This window comes from Rhinolophus ferrumequinum, chromosome 8, assembly GCF_004115265.2.
Source record: "Rhinolophus ferrumequinum isolate MPI-CBG mRhiFer1 chromosome 8, mRhiFer1_v1.p, whole genome shotgun sequence".
NCBI classification, from domain to species: domain Eukaryota; kingdom Metazoa; phylum Chordata; class Mammalia; order Chiroptera; family Rhinolophidae; genus Rhinolophus; species Rhinolophus ferrumequinum.
Genome location: NC_046291.1, coordinates 30,389,765 through 30,410,490, shown reverse-complemented (window position 1 = coordinate 30,410,490; position 20,726 = coordinate 30,389,765). Strand labels below are relative to the sequence as shown.

Genomic DNA, 20,726 nt, shown 5'->3' with positions numbered 1-20,726 from the left:
TCTACAGGACTGAACATTTCTTAAATTGATACATGTAAGAAAGCATTATGGAAGAAGATAAAAGGTCTGAATACAGAAAAGAGGAGCCAGCAAATATAAAGGAGCGTTGGGAGAGGTAACCAGGACAGTTGGAGCAAAGTTGTAAGGAGATGGGTACCAACACCTTAAATGCTCAGAGGAGGCAAAAGAGGGTGAGGACTGAGTCACTGGATTTGGCAGTAATTTCAGGAAAGGACTGAGAAAATAATATTCCATGAAATTAGGAGAGGCAGGGGGCAGAGGTTAGATAACTAAGGAAAACAAGTCAACTTATATAGAGACTAATTTACCAAAATGTTTGATAAAGAAGAGAAGCAGGATCCATTTGGAAGATGATTTTAGGGACAACCGTTTGGGGTTTTGTCTGGTAGAAGGGTAAGGAAGCAAATAACTAAAGTACAAACAGAATAAAAACAAGAGGCTGTATCCTGGAGACACTGTGCGTCTCTATTTGTACCATAACATCCACAGTGCTTTTCACACACATTCTCTTATCGTCTCCCAGCTCTCTGATGATCCGTCCTCTAAGTCAGTGGTTCTCAAAAGTGTGATCCCTAGATCAGCAGTACAGGGATCCCTGGGAACTTGTTAGAAATGCTGATTCTTGAGTCCCACACCAGATCTTCATGATCTCTGCGGGTGAAGTCCAGCAATCAGCATTTTTAAAAGTTCTCCAGGGAATTCTGTTCCCCAAGTTCCCACAACCACCATACTCAAGAGAGAATGACAGCAACGACTGCAAGGAGTGGTGGCCATAGTCGGAGGGCAGAATTCCCTTGAGAACCCTCGATCTGGATCTCCCTCGCTCCTAAGAGGAGTGCACGACCCCACCCAGCCAGCACCGCAATGGCGCCCCACTTTGGACTTAGTCTGCGCGACTTGTACCAACCCAGCTAGGAACGACGGCCAGGCCAGGCAGAATCCCCCTACCCAAACTCAGCTTTTACCCCCTAAAGGCCCGAACATCCCTCCTCCCCACCCCGCCCTCTAGCTTCCACTTCCGGCGCAAGAGGAGGGAATCGATGGGGAAGGGAGCGGGGCAGACGTGTCCAACTTCCTCGAGACTGGCGGGGGTGAGAGGCGCCTTCCGTGCTTCTAACCCCTCCATGTGCTAAGAGGCCCGATAACGAGGCGGCGAAAGAATGACAAGCTAGTCGAGGATAAGTGTCCGGGAAACCTGGAGCTCAATAAGGGAATAAAGAAGGACTGAAACTCCTCCTTCCTCCCTTTTCCTACTTTCCCACCCCGAGCCCAAAGGAATGGAAAAGGCGGAGGCTCAGGTCCATGACCTGGGAGCGGCTGGGCAAGGCGCCAGGGGAAGAAGTCTCGCGATAGGATACCCGCCGGGGCGGAGGTGGCATCTCTTCCCTCCTCCTCCTGCTCGCGTTAGTTCCGGTGAAGAGGAGATACCGCCGCAGTTGTCGCCGCATCGGGAATTTCTGGCTCTTTTCTCTTCGCCTTAAATTCGGTAAGGCGCAGCACCCGCTCCTCTCGGCCGAGGTTGCGGCCCCTTGTCTCCGGGCGAGGGAGGCGGCAGGTCCTGGGCGGCCGTGCTTGGATGGGCCCGAGCGGAGGCCGCCGCATGAGGCCGAGCCAGATCCGGAGCCTGGATTGTAGGGCCCGGGCCGCCGCTTCAGGAGGGAGGCCGAGGGGTGGTGGCCCGGGCCGGAACGCGGGGCCCCGGGATGTGCCGCGGCGACAGGCGGAGGCAGTGGCCGAGACTGGCCCCCCTCCGGCCCTGCCCGGCCTGGGTAACAAAGCCGCCGTGGCCTCTGTTGGGTGATGTACGCGTGGGGGGTTCCGGCGGGCGGGGCGGGGGAGCCGCCACCAGCACTGCGGCCGCCTCCACCGCCGCTGTCTTCGCTGGAGGGCGGGCGGATGTACGGGGCGGCGGGGCCCCCGGCGCGAAGCCCCTCGGCTCCTGTGGTCCGCTCCTCGCGGCGGCCGCCACCGCCGGCGACGGGGTCAGTGAAGGAGGGGCGAGGAGCAGCCCCTAGGCGCCCTGCCTTGATCAAGGGGATCCTGGGCGGGGGCGGCTTATCTGTCGCTAGTGCAGGAGGCACGGGAAAGGTGTGGATAAGAAGACACGTGCCCTTGTGGGAGGCTGGGATTCTAGGGTATGGGGCAGCGGAGGCTAGGCCTGCTGTCACTTCATGTTGCAGGCGGGGAGTAGTGAAGTCGGTCACCCGCACGACTTGAGGGTAGGGTGGTGGTCATAACCAGGCCGTTCAGAAGAAGGGATTCGCCTTTTGACAGTGTCTTTAAATTGACATACGTGTTTGACTGTGGTGGTAATCTCTGTTAGAATCATAGGCCTCTCAGTGCCAATGATTCGCCAACATCTTGCACTTCTCTGTGGTTCTTAGAAGTAGTGCAAGATGTTGGCGAATTTGAAGAGGAACGAGGAAGAGACCACACAATTGTCTGTGATGGGTGATTTGCCTGCCACCAGTCACTGGTGCTGTAAAGTCACCTAAAAGTGTACTCCACCATACATCTTTAAAGGGTTTTTTTGTAGGGAGGAATGCAGGTTTTGAATATTTAATTCAAGTGAAGGTAATTCTTTTTTCCTGCCCATGTGTATTGTCAGGCTGAGAGTGTGTGTTCAATTTGATTTATACGTGACTAGACCAAGGTTTGATGCTTTGTTTTTAAAATGAATGTTATGGCACTGATATTTTTAAGGTCTTATTTTTATTTTCCTAGGGTGTCTTTTATGAATAATCAAAAGCAGCAAAAGCCAACGCTATCAGGCCAGCGTTTTAAAACCAGAAAAAGAGGTAAATAATTTGTTTTAATAACATCTCTCCAGACCTCCAGAATAACTTTTACATCTTGGTTCCTCTGGCTGGCAGTTGCTCAGTACTAAAACTTTTAAGAGAAAACATCAAGAAGGAACTTGAATTTCTTGTTGACTACTGTTTCAGACACACCCTTAATATTTCTAAGTACTTTTAAGTATGGGCTGCAATTTCAGTAGCTAAATTTTACTTAGCAAATTTTTGCTTGAGGGAAAAGGTTAATTTATAAAAAAACAAAGAGCTCCTAATGTGAGCTCTAATTTCACCCAAACTGAAGATTTGTGAGAGAAAAGTCAGACTTTACCCATGAATGTTAATTATGAAACATTGTAATTTTTTGAAATTAAATATTTCTCACAGGCTTAGTAAGAAAAGTAAGAAAAGTACTGGAATTTTATGAACTACTTCTCTGTAGTAGTAGGCACTTAGATGAATATTGAATTCAGCAGGGCACTGCACTAGTGATACAAAGTTAAATGAGATGTGGTCTCAGATATATTTTATATTGGGCTTGATATTTTTCCCAAAACATTTGTTATTGCTCAAAAGTACATATTGACCTTATCTTACAGGAGATTTTGAGGAAATAAAGAACTGGGTCAGCTACTGGTTACAAACTGTTTCTCCAACCTGAGTAGAGACAATTTGAGATATATATTACAGAAGCTTTTATAATCTCTATTTATAGTCTTGTCACCTTGTAGTTGGGAGACCAGAGTGATTTGATTCTAGCCTTTGCAGATACATTTACATTTAAGCCAGTAGATTTTCTCAAGAGGAACAGAAGTTGGAAACCAGAGCAATTTAGCAGTAATGGGGAGAAGTCTATATCCTCTTGAATATGTGTATTACTGGCATCACTTTTATATAAATACAGTATCAAGTAATTCCACGTTTCCCCAAAAATAAGACCTAACCGGAAAATAAGCCCTAGATGATTTTTCAGGAGGACATCCCCTGAACAGAAGACCTAATGTGCCTTTTGGAGCAAAACTGTATAAAACCCAGTCTTATTTTCAGGGAAACACGGTTTTATTATTATTAGCGTCAGGAAGAGCTATCACATCCCTGCTTCCAGATTAAGATCACTCACAGCCTCCTAATTTTTGATGATTGGGTCTTGAGTAGGGTGAACAACCATCCCGACTTATCTGGGACTGCAGAGAGTTCCCAGGACATAGGCCTCTCAGTGCCAAAAACAAAGTCCTGGGCAGCAGGGAGGAGTTGGTCACCCTAGTGCTGTGTGAAAATTAAGATAGCATCTAACCTAGATAGAGAAATCAAACCCTATCATAGTGTGTGGGATGGCAACTCAATAAAATGAGTATGTAGGCACTGTTCTGATTATATCATTTAAAATTAACAACAGCTATATGAAATAGGTACTACTCTTAGTCACCATTTTACAGTAGGAAAATTTCATGCATAAAGAATGAGACTGGTTGCTCAGACAGTTAAATGGTGACCAGGATTTGGATCAGGCAGTTTGGCTCCAGATCCCTTGCTCTTAGCTGCTACACAATACACAATATAAGTCTCTCTAATTTCTCTGGCTTTCAATTTTCCTTCTAAATAATGGGAACAAAAAAATTACCTCACATAGTTGTTATAAGGATCCAAACAAGGCATTTACTGCAGTTTCTGTCATATATTGGCTACCCAGTAAATATACTTTCTAAAGATGATCTTAATTGTACCAAAGGAGTGATTAAAAAAAAAATCATAGTGTTAACCGTCATTTAAAGAAAAGAATCAAGAGCTCCAGTGTTTGGACAAAATTTCATTCAGGAATAAAATTGACCTGAGATTTAGAGGATGTTCTAAATTTCAAAAAAGTCCAGAGGCAGTGGAAGAGTTTTCCAGATAGAAATTGTCTCCTGACAGTAGAACACACTAACTTATTTAGCTCACTTATAAGACTTACGTGAAAAAATAGTGGAAGAAAAGCTGTACAGTTCTTGTGACTAGGCAGTGCTGCCTTGCACTAGCAGAGGGGAAACTTGCAAAGGATGTGTGTTTAGTCTCCTGTTGTATTTGTTAGTGTTCCAAGTCTTGGGTAATCTAGCTTGTGTTTGGTTTTTCCAGCTATTGAAATAAATGAAATTGTGATGAATGTGGTTAACTTACCGGGTAGTTATAACTTTGTAAGGTGGTGGTTTCTTGGCATTTTGGTAAGCCTTTAAACTAACTGTTTTTGGGGGTTTCCCCTCCAGATGAAAAAGAGAGGTTTGACCCTACTCAGTTTCAAGACTGTATTATTCAAGGCTTAACTGAAACTGGTACTGATTTGGAAGCAGTAGCAAAGTTTCTTGATGCTTCTGGAGCAAAACTTGATTACCGCCGATATGCAGAAACACTCTTTGACATTCTGGTGGCCGGTGGAATGCTGGGTAAGTGTCTGGGTTTTGTGAGAAGTGCGGTATGGAGAAGACTGTTAGAATCCAGAATATGAACTATTTGACAAACCTATCAAATTGGGGTAGCTTTGTTTTTGTTTTGCTTTTTTTTTTTTTTACCCCGTTAGGATTTTTCCATTTTTTCCCTCCCAAATCATAGTAAGCAGATTGCCTTGCCCTGTCTAGCTTTATATTTAAAGTCTGTTACAGAATCATAACATTTGGAGATGACTTTTTTCCCTGATAACCTAAGTCTGTACAACATCCCCAAACAGTGGTGTGGTTTTTTTTCCCCCAACCTACATTTGAATAGTCTTAGTTAATGGAGAAACCCCTACCTCTTGTCCTGTCTTACGAAATACTTCTGTATACCTGAAGACTTTAGTTCTGCACTCTTCCATACATTAGCCACTAGATATATGTGGCTGTTAATCACTTCGAAATGTGGCTCAAACAAATTGAGATGTGCTATAAGTATAAAAAACACATTGAGTTTTAAAGACATAATATAAAAAAAAAGACATGTCAATAATAATTTGAATACTGAAATGTTAAAAGCGTAATATTTTGATATGTTGGGTTAAAGTATATTAAAACTAATTTCACCTTTTATTTTTAATATGGCTACTAGAAGAGTTGAAATTACATTATATGGCTCACATATTTCTGTGTTGCACAGGGCTGCTGTAACTTACTCTCATCCTCAGCAGGTCAGAGTATCTTAACAGTGCACTACTTAGTTATATACAAATGATGATAACATTGTACTGACCCTCATAACCAAGCTAATAGAATTAGAACTCCGTTTGTATACGTGCAGAATGGAGGCTTAGAAAGGCTTCAGTGATTTGCATGCAGTCAAACAATTGCTCAGTGGTGGAACCAGGAACTTAAGTTCATACATTCTAATGCCTAGTCAAATGAGGATTTCTTTCATTGTATTACCAGTTTGTAGTAAGAAACATGAAAGATATCTATTTACTGTTCATAATCCTGTTATCAATAAGCCTGTTTTTAAAATCCTTTTTAAAACATTTACTAAGGAAATTTTCAGATATATCCTAGAGAGAATGGTATAGTGGATGGTCTGTTACCCAACTTCAACAGTTACTAAGAATCTTATTTGATGGCTGTTCCTCTCACTGCTTGGAGCCTTAGGTAGTGGGATTTTAGTCCATCATATATCTAAGCTGATTTGTCTTCACTCAGAGCACCGTGGAGATGGGTTGGCTGTCCATTAGTGCCTTCTGATTTTTGCAGAGTCAAACAATTACAAAAAAACAAAAACAAAAAAGAATCTTTGTCTGTTCCCCTACCAACTTCATTCCGCCCCACCCCACCCCAACCACATTTTAAAGTATACATCAGACATCATTTTACCCATACTTATAAACATATCTAAAAGATAAGTCTCTAACTTGTGGATTTTTATACTCCTCTTTGGAAGCTTGAAGGGCTGTTTTGTTTTCTGTGTGGAAAGTTATATATCAAAACCAACTCTGAACATCTACACTTCAGTAATGGATTTGGCATTATTGATTGAATCGTTAATGCATGGAGTTTTATTGAGTTGCTAAAGTGGATTATGTTATTCCTGTAAATTGCATCGCTTTATTCACACATGTTGAACCTACTAGCCATATTCTTGCTGAGAAATTAACTTTGCTTTCAAAAACCTTTTAGAATTTTTTATCATTTTATTTTATAATGAGAATCCTCACAGAAAGTAAGATTGAAATGATTATTTTAAACGAAGGTCACTGCAAATTTTTTGTAAAATATGCCTTAGCCCCAGGTGGTACACTGGCAGATGACATGATGCGTACAGATGTCTGTGTGTTCGCAGCACAAGAAGACCTGGAGACCATGCAAGCATTTGCACAGGTAATGAAACTGTATATATTTATTTCAGTTAGCTATAATACTATCGATCCGACTAATGTTTAAGGAGTAGTCAATCTGTTTTTAAGAAGTTGCAGGTAGAAGATTGAAGGAATTTGAACTGAAGGTTTAGAGATGACGTTCTTGGTGCAATATGATGAACTAGAAACCTCAAATGTGTTGAGGAAAACAAAGTGAAAAAAAATTGAATTTGCTCTTCTTTTCCTATTTGTCGCTCTGAAATTAATCCATTTTTAAGAAAAACCATCAAGCCAAAAAGGAAAATCAGTTCCTTTTCGTGATTTCCATCGAGTTCTTTTGCATACAACTTTTTAAAAGGTGAATGAGTTATAGGCAGATTAACTTACCAATCAAAATCTCATTTGAAGGTTTCACAGTTATGTTCAAGTGCAGCTAACCTAGATATCGTTGTCTATGTTATTAGGAAAGTAGTACTATATTTTATGATCTTATTCTGTTAATATCCTACAAATGGGTAAATGACTTGTATTTGAGCAATAATTAGTTTTTTTCTTTAATATTTGACAATAAAAACTTACTGGGTTTGGGAGTTGACAGATTCTTCCCAAGCTGGTTAAAACAGCTTGTAAACTGTTAATGTCTAGTGGAAGGTACACTTCTTCCTGTTCTAGAGATACTATATAGGAGAGATCTCAGTGGCCCTGACCTAGATCCTTTTTAGGGCTCTGCATCTATACATATGAAGTAATTAAATTTCTTTATTATTCATAGGTTTTTAACAAGTTAATCAGGCGCTACAAATACCTGGAGAAAGGTTTTGAAGATGAAGTAAAAAAGGTATGAAGAACAATATGCTTTGTGGAGAACAAAAGTTTGAGGTCAAAGCAGGGAGGGTTAAATCCAAATTCTGCCACAGATTTGAGATAATTTAAATTTTTTTATTTTTCAATTACAGTTGACATTCAATATTAGTTTTAGGTGTGTAGCATAGTGGTTAAGACATTTAAATAACTTACAGAGTGATCCTCCGATAAGTTTAGTACTGCCTGGCACCATACATAGTTACTGTAATATTATTGACTATATCCCCTATGCTGTGCTTTACACCCCATGACTGTTTTGTAATTGCCGATTTGTATTTCTTAATCCCTTCCTCTTTTTCACCCATCCTCCCAAGCCCTCTCCCATCTGGCAAAATTTGTTCTCTGTATCTGTGAGTCTGTTTCTGCTTTGTTTGTTCATTTATTTTGTGTTTTAGATTCCACATATAAGTGAAATCATATGGTATTTGTCTCTCTCTGTCTGATTTACTTCAGTTAGCATAATAGCCTCTAGGTCCATCCATATTGGACAAATGGTAAGATTTCATTCTTGTTTATGGCCAATATTCCATTATCTATATGTAACACATCTATTTTCCTTCCTCTCTCCCTTTCTTTCATTTATTGGGGTGACATCGGTTAGTAAAATTATGTAGGTTTCAAGTGTACATTTCTATAATACATCATCTATATATTGCATTGTGTGTTCACCACCCAGAGTCAGTTCTTCCATTACCATAGATTTGACCCCCTTTACCCTCTTCTACCACTCGCTCCCTCCTTACTCTCTGGTAACCACTAAACTGTTGTCTGTGTTTGTGAATTTTTGTTTGTTTGTCTTATTTGTTGCTTTCAGTTTTATATCCCATATATGAGTGAGGTCATATGGTTCTTGATTTTTTCTGTCTGACTTATTTTGCTTAGTATGATAATCTCAAGATCCATCCATGTTGTCGCAAATGGCAGTATTTTTTCATATTTTCTTATGGCTGAGTAATATTCCATTGTTCATATATGTATACCACATCTTCTTTATCCAGTCATCTATCAAAGGACATTTTGGTTTTCATGTTTTGGCCACTGTGACTAATGCTGCCATGAACATCAGTGTACCCACATCTTCTTTATCCATTTGTCTATTGATGGCTACTTTGGTTGCTTTTATATCTTAGGTATTGTAAATAACACTGCAGTGAACATAGGGATGTGTCCATCTTTTTGAATTAGTGTTTTAAATTTCTTGAGATAAATACCCAGAAGTGGTATTACTGGGTCATATAGTAGTTGTATTTATACTTTTTTGTGGAATGTCCATACTGTTTAGATTTGATACATTTAAATATTTAGTTAGGCTGTCTTTGAAATACAGTTTTGGGGTAAATCATTTAGTGGAATTTGCTGTATACAATTCCTTAGTTCTGTGTCTGAACAAGTGGCAGAGGGCTGTAAAAATCAAAGTGGGATTTGTTTAATGTAAGAGGATCAGAGCTAAATACAGTGAAAAAGAAATTTAACATACTTTCTTTTTGAGTCTTAGATATTGTATATATAGGTGCACAGAAAATCTGCTAATGTTTATAGTAACATCAACTATCTGGCACTATTCTAATTATCAACTCATTTAATAGTCACAAAAACCCTGTGAAGCAAGTTTTATTATCCACATTTTATATGAGAGGAAACTGAGGCACAGAGGTTAACTTTCCCGAGATCATTCAGCTAGTGGGTATTGTAACTGAGATACAAACTTGGATGGTACCCCAGAGCCCACACTTTTAACCAATGTAGTATATTTTATTGCTTCTCTTTATGCAATGCAATTGCTCTTTTAACCCTTAACTATTTATTTTTATAGTTGCTGCTGTTCTTAAAGGGTTTTTCAGAGTCGGAGAGGAACAAGCTGGCTATGTTGACTGGTGTTCTTCTGGCTAATGGAACACTTAATGCATCCATCCTTAATAGCCTTTATAATGAGAATTTGGTTAAAGAAGGTAATTAACCTTTAGTAAAAAATGTTCTTTAGTTGGCTGAGGGTGGGGTGGATGAGAGCATGAAAGCTGAACTGATAGAAAAGTTATAGTTTATCTAGATTTGACTTGTAATAGTCTTTTTAACTATCCTTAAATTTAATAGGTTCATTTAAATTCATTAGATGCTTAATGTATACCTTTGGCATCCAAGGTTAATGGCTTTCTTTAGGCATATAGCAAATACTCAGGGTACAGATGCAACGTGACTATAAAGTAAAAAAATTCCATGGTAACCCAGAAAAAGATTAATTCCAATTGGGAGACTTGGGAACATCTTTAATAGAGAAAGTGACATTGGGGAAAATGTCAAGCTGAAAAGGAAGATAATTTCCTTGTTATGATTTTCTCTTTTTTTCCCCCCCTTCTTCCACCTCCTCCCCCCACTCCGGTTCAGGCCGTTGTGTCTCAGTCTAGTTGTGTAGGATACAGCTCCCTGGCCCATGCTGGTATTATGAGCCATGTGCTCCCCCGGCAGAGGCAGTCAGTCACCAATCGTAGGTCAGCCAGTCGGCCACTCACGCTGGCACGCGGCAGCTCACGGCAGCCCAGCTCCAGGGAAAGCTGTTGTTCACAGTCTTTGCTGTAGAGAGCTCACTGGCCTATGTGGGAATCGAACCGATGACCTCGGGGTTAGGAGCCTGTTAGGAGCTCGGAACTCCAACTACCTGAGCCATGGGGCCAACCCCTCCTTGTTATGATTTTCATAGTTAAATTATTCTTTACAGTAATAAAAAAAGCTAACTGTTTGCTACGTAGAGTACTGACTATTTAACATGCATTACTCTAATACAACCCTGTGAAGTGTAAGAACTGTTCTCCTTTTACATATTAGAAAACAGTTTAAATAACATGGCTAGTCAAGAATACCCAACTAGCAAATGGTAGAATAGAGAAATTGGAGTGAAATTATAAGCAGTGACAGAGGAAGTTGAGGGGCAAGTGTGGAGGCAAAGTGAGTAACCCGATGTGGTTGAACTGGGGAGGGAGGAAATGGGGAGATGGCAGTGGTTGAAATCCAGGAAGGAACTTGTGTTAAGTATGCTCTTTTCTTCTACAGGGGTTTCAGCAGCTTTTGCTGTAAAGCTCTTTAAATCATGGATAAATGAAAAAGATATCAATGCAGTAGCTTCAAGTCTTCGGAAAGTCAGCATGGATAACAGACTGATGGTTTGTAACTTCTTTCATTCTTTTTCCATTCTTCTGCTTAAGGAAAGTGTAATAAGGGAACTTTGTCATTTTCAATCTGTGAAGAGAGGGAAAGTGTTTTTGTTAATCTGATTGAAAGACCATTTAACCAGAGTAAATTCTCCTTTCAGGAACTTTTCCCTGCCAATAAACAAAGCGTTGAACACTTCACAAAGTATTTTACTGAGGCAGGCTTGAAAGAGCTTTCAGAGTATGTTCGGAATCAGCAAACCATAGGAGCTCGTAAGGAACTCCAGAAGGAACTTCAAGAACAGATGTCCCGTGGTGATCCATTTAAGGATGTAAGATATTTTTGTTTAAACCATTTTTATATGGCTGAGTCTCTGGCAAAGAAAATTTTGTCATTTGAGAAACTTGCAAGTATTTCACCAGAGTGAGTTAACACTTGGCGATTTTGTAGGGTGCAAGTCTACAGACCTTCTGTTTCCATCTCAGTCCTTTCCTAGCTGGTTTAACTATGCGTAAAAGAAGGTTTGAAGTAGAGGTCTGTCCTCCCAGTTCTAAAAACTCTGATTATATGTGGGACATGTGCTCATTGACGGTTGCATGGAAAGATGTTTTTATACCATTAACATGTAAGTTTGATGTATGGAGTATGTACATATCAAAACTGATTTGTTTTATTAAATTTGGATTCTTTTGCAGATAATTTTGTATGTCAAGGAGGAGATGAAAAAAAACAACATCCCAGAACCTGTTGTCATTGGAATAATCTGGTCCAGTGTAATGAGCACTGTGGAATGGAACAAAAAGGAGGAGCTTGTAGCAGAGCAAGCCATCAAGCACTTGAAGGTATTAGAACTGTGCCTTGACGAAACATTATTGTGTTTTTAAATGGGGATAAGTGAACTGTGACTGTAATTTCCTAAGAGGGTTTTTAACATCTGTGGTTCCTGGGGATAACCCACCAGTAAATAGACCACATATGAATATTGGCATAACCTTTTAAAAAGCCTAACTTGGGCTTTCTTTGGTTTCTAGTTTAAAAACGAATACGTGTTTAAAAGTAGCCTAAGCCTACAATTTGGTGTTTGCTTTTGAGGGAATATTGGAAAATAGGATCATTCTTTTCTTTTTCCTCTAAAATATTAACATTCTACTGACAGTTATCTCTGGAATCCTTGATGCAGGCAGTATTGCTTATTTGACTTAGATGCTTAGATTTCTCTGCATTACTATTTTTTTTTTATTTCCACTAATTAGAATATAATTCACAGTGCTTGTAAAAGATGAGTTATATTCTGTATTTTAGGAATTTTGTAATGAATATTCATCAGAATGAATAACTAAATCTCTTCTTCCTTCCCTTCAAAAGCAATACAGCCCTCTACTTGCTGCCTTCACTACTCAAGGTCAGTCTGAGCTGACTCTGTTACTGAAGATTCAGGAGTATTGCTATGACAACATTCATTTCATGAAAGCCTTCCAGAAAATAGTGGTGCTTTTTTATAAAGGTAATTTAAAATTTCAATTTTGTGAATACATTTAATAAAAATCCTAGAATACTCAAAATAACTTCAATGAGTAGTTGTCTGAACATCAGCTCCCTAAAATATTTTACTCTCATACAGGACTGAGTTGTCTCTATGAATTGGGTGCTTTTTAAGTGCATGAATATCAAAACACTTCTAAACTTTATTTACAAGTTAAAATCTAAAGCTTTTTTAATGCAGCTTCAAACTTTGCCTCCTATATTCTACCATTTCTCTTCCCCACACTGCTCCATCTCTGTATGTAGTCTGGCCTGTGAGAAGTCAACATCCCTTCACCTACCCCACTACCCAATGCGGACTCTATCACCTAGTTTTCATAAATGATTTTGTTGCTTCCTATATTCTAAACTGAGAACAGAGGTCTACTCCCATTCCAGAATTTTTTTTAAAGAAAGAATGGGTAATAAATTCCCAAGTACCCTGTGCGTCAGTGATTATCAGCTTGTGGTTAGGTTTCTTGAAAGTATCTCAGTGCCTACTTACTTCCTCCCACTCAAGTTATTTAGAAATAAATCCTAGAAATCTTTAATTCCTAATTTTTCCAGTATGGAGCTGTCAAATACATGTATTTTTTTTTCCTTTTTAATAAAGCCACAGGACCATTTTCACACCTAAAAAAAGTAACAAATTATCTATCAAGTATCTTTGATCATTTGTCACAAGGTTTCTCAGCATTGATATTACTGTTATTTGGGGCCCATTGATACTACTGTTACTTTGGGCCAGATAACTCTTTTTTTTTTTTTTCTTTTTTTAAGATTTTATTGGGGAACAGTGTTTACTTCCAGGACTTTTTTCCAAGTCAAGTTGTTGTCCTTTCAGTCTTAGTTGTGGAGGGCGCAGCTCAGCTCCAGGTCCAGTTCCCATTGTTAGTTGCAGGGGGCGCAGCCCACCATCCCTTGAGGGACTCAAGGAGTCGAACCGGCAGCCTTGTGGTTGAGAGGACACACTCCAACCAACTGAGCCATCCGGGATGCAGCTCAGCTCAAGGTGCCGTGTTCAGTCTTAGTTGCAGGGGCCGGAGCCCACCGTCCCTTGAGGGACTCAAGGAGTTGAACCGGCAGCCTTGTGGTTGGGAGCTCACTGGCCCATGTGGGAATTGAACTGGTAGCCTTTGGAGTTAGGAGCACGGAGCTCCAACCGCCTGAGCCACTGGGCCGGCCCCCAGATAACTCTTTTGACACTATCAGGTGCATTGTAGTGTTTATCAGCATCCCCGACATCTGCCCAATAGATGCAGTAGCACCTTTCCCTAGTTTAAACAACCAAGAATGTCTCTAAACATTGTCAGATGTCCCCAGGGGGGTAAAATGGCCTTCAGTTGAGAGAATCACTAACTTAGTAAGTTTTTTTCTAGTAGTAGGTTCATACTTAACAAGTTGATAAAAGTTTTTTAATGTATGGCTCTCATTTTATCTTTTCTGTTTTTCTTTAAAAATTAATTTGTTGAAGAACCAGTTAAGAGAGAGTTTTAAAGATTTATTTTTTAGGCAACAAAAATAATTGCTTTTACTTAATTTTTCAGTAGGATCTTTTTTTGCCTTGCAGGTATTTGCACCTTCTCTGCTGAGTTAAAGAAGTCTATGAAAACGCCCTGCATGTAATGATTGTTCTCTCTTCTTTACAGCTGAAGTCCTGAGTGAAGAGCCCATTCTGAAGTGGTATAAAGATGCACATGTTGCAAAGGGGAAAAGTGTCTTCCTTGAGCAAATGAAAAAGTTTGTAGAGTGGCTCAAAAATGCTGAAGAAGGTAAGTCTTTTTTCCTTTATGCAGTTTGTTTGGTAAACCTGAGAAATAGTTTTAGTTTGGCCATACAGTGTGTCCACACATGCTGCCTTCTTTGATTCAGATACCAGTTAGTACCTAAAGTACAGATTTTTGTTCATTTATGACAGACCTGCAGATACTTGTTTACTTTAAGGCAGGTGAGAAAAACTAGACTTTAATTATTGAAGTATTTTGGTGGCCATAATACTAAACATTCTTAGGAGGAAATTTGAAAAATTTGAGAATAATCTAGTAAATATTGATGAATTTTGAGACTTATAAATGAAGGCTTTAGAATATCTCCCTCATATAAGTAAGACATTATTAATAAAATTTCATAATTATAATAAAAAGCTTCAAAGTTATAAATGGGAACTTTGCTTTCTGATATTATATAATGCTTGACTGCGTTTTTCCCCTTTTCTAGAATCTGAGTCTGAAGCTGAAGAAGGTGACTGAATCTTGAAACTACACCCTCAGTAAAGCAAACAGGAGTTGTAGATAAAATGTCATGTCTCATGTGTCCTGGTTCTTACATCTTCCTACCTCCCTATATCAAGCATGATATAAGGGCTTTCATGGCAAATTTTATTTTAACTGTTTCTATGGTTACTGGAAATGTTGGGTTTAGTTTCTAAAACCATGTTTTAAGTAGCTACAGGAGCTATAGATTTGAATCTAATGTTGCATTAGTCTTTTCAGTTATCTTCTACCTCCTGTATTTTCTACTGTAATAATGTAATTTAAGGCCTTCCACAATGAACAGTTCACTTTTTCCCTGGGTTTTCTATATAAACAGTTTTCAAGATATGATTTGGTTAAAAATAATTTGTTATAAAAATTCTGTTTGCAAATTAAACTGTAAAAGTATCCAAACTCTCAAAAGGCAATGATTTGTGTGATAATTTGGTATGCCCAAAGCCCTCCTCATCAATGAAACTCATATACAGTAATTGAATTCATTAACATTAATCTTGAGTATGTGGACCATTGCTTACATGTTAAGATTTTTTTGCATTTTTAACCCCAGATGTCCTTGAGCTCAATTGTTTGCTCTCTGGTTTTCATTCCTTAGTGAAGCCATGGAGAATAGCTTGGAAGTGAGGTCTTTGGGAAATTGTTTGTGGCAGAAGTAGTGGGAAGAAGGAAGTTGAGCTTTTTTCCATTGAGAAACTTCTGCATTAAGTTTATATCTTCCCAGGCAAAACAAATGGGTATTCTTTGCATAGCATTTTCACTGTACCTTAGAAAAGTCTTGTCACTTAACGAATTTAACACTTGTCATACATTTAGATTGATAGGAAAGGACTCATGAAATAGTGTGAGGAAAGGAAATACTGTACTAAACCCAGTATAGTGTTGAAAATGTTAAGTGATCAGCATGTTCTAATTGGGACTCTAAATACAAATCATATTTCCTACTGGCTTAGGGTATTTGATGTAAAGAATGGAGTACAATAATGATACATTCCTACTTGGTCATATAGGACCAGCTTTTTTCTCTTAACACATTCACTAATGACTCAAGCGTCTGGCTATTAACCCTAGTTGCCTTTTTCTTTAATTGCCATGAGCCAAATATCAGTTCTATACAATTGATCCATTTATTTTAATGACTGCCTTTTAAGTTTTGTCTTTCTTTTCTTGCTGTCACCCATCTATACATGTAGTCAGTGGAAAACAAAATGTGACCACACTTTTGGTGGAGAGTTAATGTTAAAAGTGAACATTTTGAAAGTTTGTTTTTTTTTTGATCGTTGAAAGAAATTAGCCTGGAATAATGCCACCAGTCACTGAGTGGAAATTGCCCCTTTCAAAGGTGCCATTTTTATGAGCCAAGAATTTGGTGTTTAGTTCACCTGGAAGGAGTAACATGTAGCATAATTTGAAATAACGGTATATAGTAATCTTATGAAGAAGAGCATTATTACTGATACCATTGTGAATAGGGTGAAATTGTTAAATGAAAGTTTTTATGCACAGGCAAAATGTATTCAGTAGGTTTCTACGTAGTGATCTGCTTTTACTTTGTAATTTGTAGTCCTCAAAAGACTTTTTTTAAAAAATAAAGTCCATCCTTATCAGTTTATATAGGTCGGTCTTATTAATTTTTTATTTTTTGTAAATTCCATGTTAATGACCCGTGGTAACTATGTTATGCATTCAAGTGTCTTTACTATGTAAGCATTAAATAATTGCTCTTTTCGTCCTTATAACTCCAAAACTGTAAACACCTACACCGAAACCTGATGTAGCGGAAACTACATTAACATTTCTACAACCAAATCATTGCATGTTACTGCCATTCAGAGTGTACCCTGTTTTATTATATACTGTGTATAGTGAAAGAGTGTGTAGTCTTCCAGAACTACATTATGATCTTTGATCATAGTTTTTTTCATAATGACAAAGTAGTGTTTACTAACTACAATATTACAGTAAATTGGGTAAGTCACCTGTGACAGTATAAAGAAAGGGAATGCTTTCTGAAAAGACTACAGATTTTCATTTTGAATTTTAAGTGGTAATTTTGGAACTCAGCTGCCAGTGCCAACTTATAATGTCTCAAATATGTAATTCTTAATACAGATGTTAAAATTGTACTTGTAATTAATGATTGGATATATGTTCATTGATTTTCCTAACTTGGTGTCGGTTTCTAAAGATAAGTCTCCTCTTAGATGCCATAATTAAATGTGTGTTTAGAGCTGATCATAAGTTTCTTAATCTTAATTATTTCTGGGAGTATTGTCCTAAGATACTTATTATGCTGTTCTTATGAAAACTCCAAATACCAAAAATGCCACAGGATATTTTGACATAGCATAATGATGGTGGTGAGAGGAAACGCATGTGATTAAGATCTACTTCTGTTTCTCAAAGCTCATTATCACCCTTCCCCAAGAAGCCTTTTTAGACTTTTCTAATAGCACCCCAATAAATTTTAATATAGATATACTGTATGTGTATTGTATCTGCTTTATATGAAAAAGTAAGGGTTTTTTTGGTCCCACTTGGTAATATCGCCCCTACTGAGAATGCATGCCCTAATACATCTTTTTTTTAAGGAGGAGGGGACTTAGAGATAGACATTTGAATTGGCAGATATATCTTCATGTGGATCCATATTCTGAAGCAGTATTTTTTTTCTGCCAGGATCACTGGAAAATAGAGGAAATTGTTTCCTGCCAATCACCATCTTTTACCAGGTTGTGCTTTACACCTTAGCCCCCCATTGGCATCAGACAAGTATTTCCCATGGATTTTAGAGATTTTAAGAGTCTTACTTGCTCATAAGTGTATCAAATACAGTTATTAGATCCTAAAAATCAAAGTTCTAGGTGAGTGATTTAATTAAAGTTGTTGGGCATAACACTGATAATAAGTGATATTGAAATCTTACTAATGAATCCATTGTTATATTCAAATAGCCTGGGCTGCTTGCAGGAACTGGCAGAACTATTGGGCTTTAAATGTAATATGCCAAAGTTTTAGTGTACATTATTGCTTAGGCTACTGAATTGCCTTTGTAGAAATTTTCCTCAGATGCTCCTTATAGGTGCCGTGTAAAATAGGTTAAGCATTTCTGTGAGAATTCTGGTAAATGACTTGCTATGATTTTTCATGTATCAGTTCTTTAGTATTGATAGAAATACAGCTATTCACCAGCCTACTTACTAAGGCCTAAAGGTTTAAAATATAATTAAGAAGTAAAGTTTTCCAGTAGGCTTTAAGTGGAATCTAGAATGTGATAACTACTTTTGACTTCAAAATAATTTATAATTGGCTTCTGTCCAAAAACTTGAATTGCAGTGAATTTGTACATAAACACAATTGTATGTATAATTGTATGAAACTTGGTGTGGATCAGAAAGGCTTTCCAACGCCCTTTCCCCTCCCCACTTTTCTCCCCTATTTAACTGTGGGCAATTAGCAGCCATATCAAATCCAATCATTTTAATTTTCCAGTGCACTTAACAGTCCTTTTATTCTTATTCCATGATTATAGTCACACCTCTTAATGAATTGAAAAAAGGATGAGGATACTTTACAAATATACTCAATCACTGTCAATTTAATAATTCTTAATAAGAACCTTGGTTAAGTTAAAAGCTCAACTGTTTGTGGTGCCTACTATAGCGCCCTAAAGCAGACCGTGGTAAAAAAAAAAAAAAAATCTGCTGAATCATTTGTTTTGTAGACTAGAGGGACCAGTATCATTAAACTGATGTGATTAGAATGTGTTTCATATTAGTGCAGCTTTGGGACCTATGCATTTAATGTGTATAATGAATTTGGGGTGCTACAGAGTTATCAAATACAGTTGAGCTGTTCCATTTCAGGGAATTTGCATTTTAAAATGAAAATTATTTAAATCTTTTTTAAAGCTGAAATCCTGAAAGCTTAAAAGTCGACTTGGAGGTAAACCTATTGTGGAAATAAGTAATCCATTTATAGACTGAAAATTCTGTTACTTCTAAAAGATGTTCTACATTCTCTGGCATCTTAAGAGTAAAATATTTTCTTTGTACACACTTCATTCTATGTTAGTTAGGAGTAATGGATCTTGGCATGGCAAACAGTTGACGAACGGAGAAAACTGGGTAGCTGATAACCCAGATAGTTCTTGGCACTCTGAACAACCTCAAGTACAGCCATCCGAGCCAGTAATTATTGCAGTATTTCTGTTTAACTGAAACTTGCTGCTTGTCTGTACCCTTAATATTGAATAAAATTTCATGAGACTCCTTGTTAATGTAAAGAGAAAAGCAGTAACTTGCACTGGTTGTTGTTTGTTAATAACCTTTAAGTGCTGGACTTGGTTGAGGCTCCGTCCTTGTCCTGGTTTTTTCCATTTGCCTGGGTGTTTTAAATACCATCCAAAGGTCTTTGCCTCCAGAATTTTTTTCCAGACCCGTTTTGCTTCTGTTCAGCCCAAATGTACTTCTAACACACCTCCAAACATGTACATGTTTGAAAAATGCCAGTGTTTCATTTCATAAAATAGTAATGCCATCTACCCTCTCCAGAAAGCTTCAGGTCTTTTCCTTTCAGCCCTCACATGTAATAGGTCAAGCCCTGTCCATTCCAGTTCCAAAATAACTTCTAATTCTGCTGCCCTAACTCAGGCCACCAGCATCTGTTAACACAACAGCTAGGTAGTCTAAATGCGAATATAACAACCTTTACCTTTGCCGGGAGGCCCTGCATGATTCTTTAGCTCAATCTATCTTTCCCTTTTATTCATCACTGCTGTTGGATGCCCAGTATCCAATAGTACTTGTCAGGTAGTAAACATTAAATATTTGAGTAAGTGAAGAAATGAGAACAGATGTTGATAATATTTCCTGCATTAGAATAGTGAAGTTGAGATGAAAAACAAAATTGAGGGATGTTTGCATGTAGTATGAAAACTGGCCTGTGAATTATGTTTAAATTTTTAGAAGCAATTTTCAGACAAAATTAGATTCAAGATATTTCTGTTCTATGCCAAAATTCAGGCCTGCAGGAGGAGGTAGGTAAGAGTAAGGTGAGTGAAAAACAAGGACATGGTAGGGACTGGCAAGTTACAGTCCGGTTTCAAAGGCATTGTAATCGAACGCATTAAAATACGATGAGAAACCAATTACACTCGCCAAGCTATGGTTTCCAAGCCCTAACACTGGACAAAATAGTGCATGCCTACCTGAAACACTCTTGGAAAAAGATGTTTCATCCATCTATTAGCTACATGTTGGGCAAATAATTCAACCTCTGAGCCTTGTTTTCTATGTCTAAAATAATTGAATACTGGAATACAGTGGCACCCATTCATTTACATATTATGGCTGCTTACTTATTACAACAGCAAAATTGAATATAGACTGCAATGATTAAAATATTTACTGTATCTCTTTACAGAAAAAATTTGCTAACCCATGAGGTTCAGAAATCTGCTTCAGTCTGCACAAAATGGTGGAGTTAAACACAATGCCAATCAATATGTAATGAATATATACACCCTCCAGCCAATGTGGTCCAGTTACATGGAAAGCCTTTTTTAAAACTTTCTCATAGAAAACTTAGAACATGTACAAGAAAAAATACAGTGAACCCTCACTAATCACCCAGTTTCAACTATTATCTCATGGCTAATCTTATTTTGTCTATATCCCCACCCTTCCCCAAACCTCCCACCTGGAGTTTTCTGAAGCAAAACCAAAATACCATAACTTTCCTAGGAATTCTTGAAATGGAGGCACTTGTCTCTCCTACTGGGAGAGACTGCAAGCCAGGGGTTGCAGGCAACCGTTGTCACCATGTGGAAAC

The 20,726-nt window shown here is 38.4% G+C and overlaps 1 protein-coding gene and 1 non-coding gene across 3 annotated transcripts; both read left to right on the top strand.

The window, feature by feature from the left end:
• Window positions 1-1,353: 1,353 nt before the first annotated feature.
• BZW1 (basic leucine zipper and W2 domains 1) lies at window positions 1,354-17,375 on the top strand. Of its 2 annotated transcripts, XM_033112005.1 has the most exons (12): window positions 1,354-1,507; window positions 2,746-2,819; window positions 5,054-5,230; window positions 7,026-7,120; window positions 7,871-7,936; window positions 9,776-9,911; window positions 11,008-11,117; window positions 11,267-11,437; window positions 11,802-11,948; window positions 12,472-12,610; window positions 14,277-14,399; window positions 14,845-16,508. In XM_033112005.1, the coding sequence occupies exons 2-12, from the start codon at window positions 2,756-2,758 to the stop codon at window positions 14,874-14,876; spliced, it is 1,260 nt and encodes a 419-aa protein (XP_032967896.1). In that variant the 5' UTR covers window positions 1,354-1,507; window positions 2,746-2,755; the 3' UTR covers window positions 14,877-16,508. The 2 variants fall into 2 exon arrangements, with proteins under 2 accessions (XP_032967896.1, XP_032967897.1); XM_033112006.1 differs by lacking the exons at window positions 1,354-1,507; window positions 2,746-2,819; window positions 7,026-7,120 and having other exon boundaries at window positions 5,153-5,236; window positions 14,845-17,375.
• On the top strand, window positions 6,361-6,508 carry LOC117026422 (small nucleolar RNA SNORA79). The gene has a single exon (XR_004423772.1). It is a non-coding gene; the product is annotated as a small nucleolar RNA SNORA79 (small nucleolar RNA).
• Window positions 17,376-20,726: the final 3,351 nt, after the last annotated feature.

Excerpts from the sequence above, each read along its gene's own strand:
- BZW1 (XM_033112005.1), top strand. The coding sequence starts at position 2,756 with ATGAATAATCAAAAGCAGCAAAAGCCAACGCTATCAGGCCAGCGTTTT. Across the intron at positions 7,121-7,870 it reads CCATGCAAGCATTTGCACAG|GTTTTTAACAAGTTAATCAG; the intron begins GTAATGAAACTG and ends TATTATTCATAG. Across the intron at positions 11,949-12,471 it reads AAGCCATCAAGCACTTGAAG|CAATACAGCCCTCTACTTGC; the intron begins GTATTAGAACTG and ends TCCCTTCAAAAG.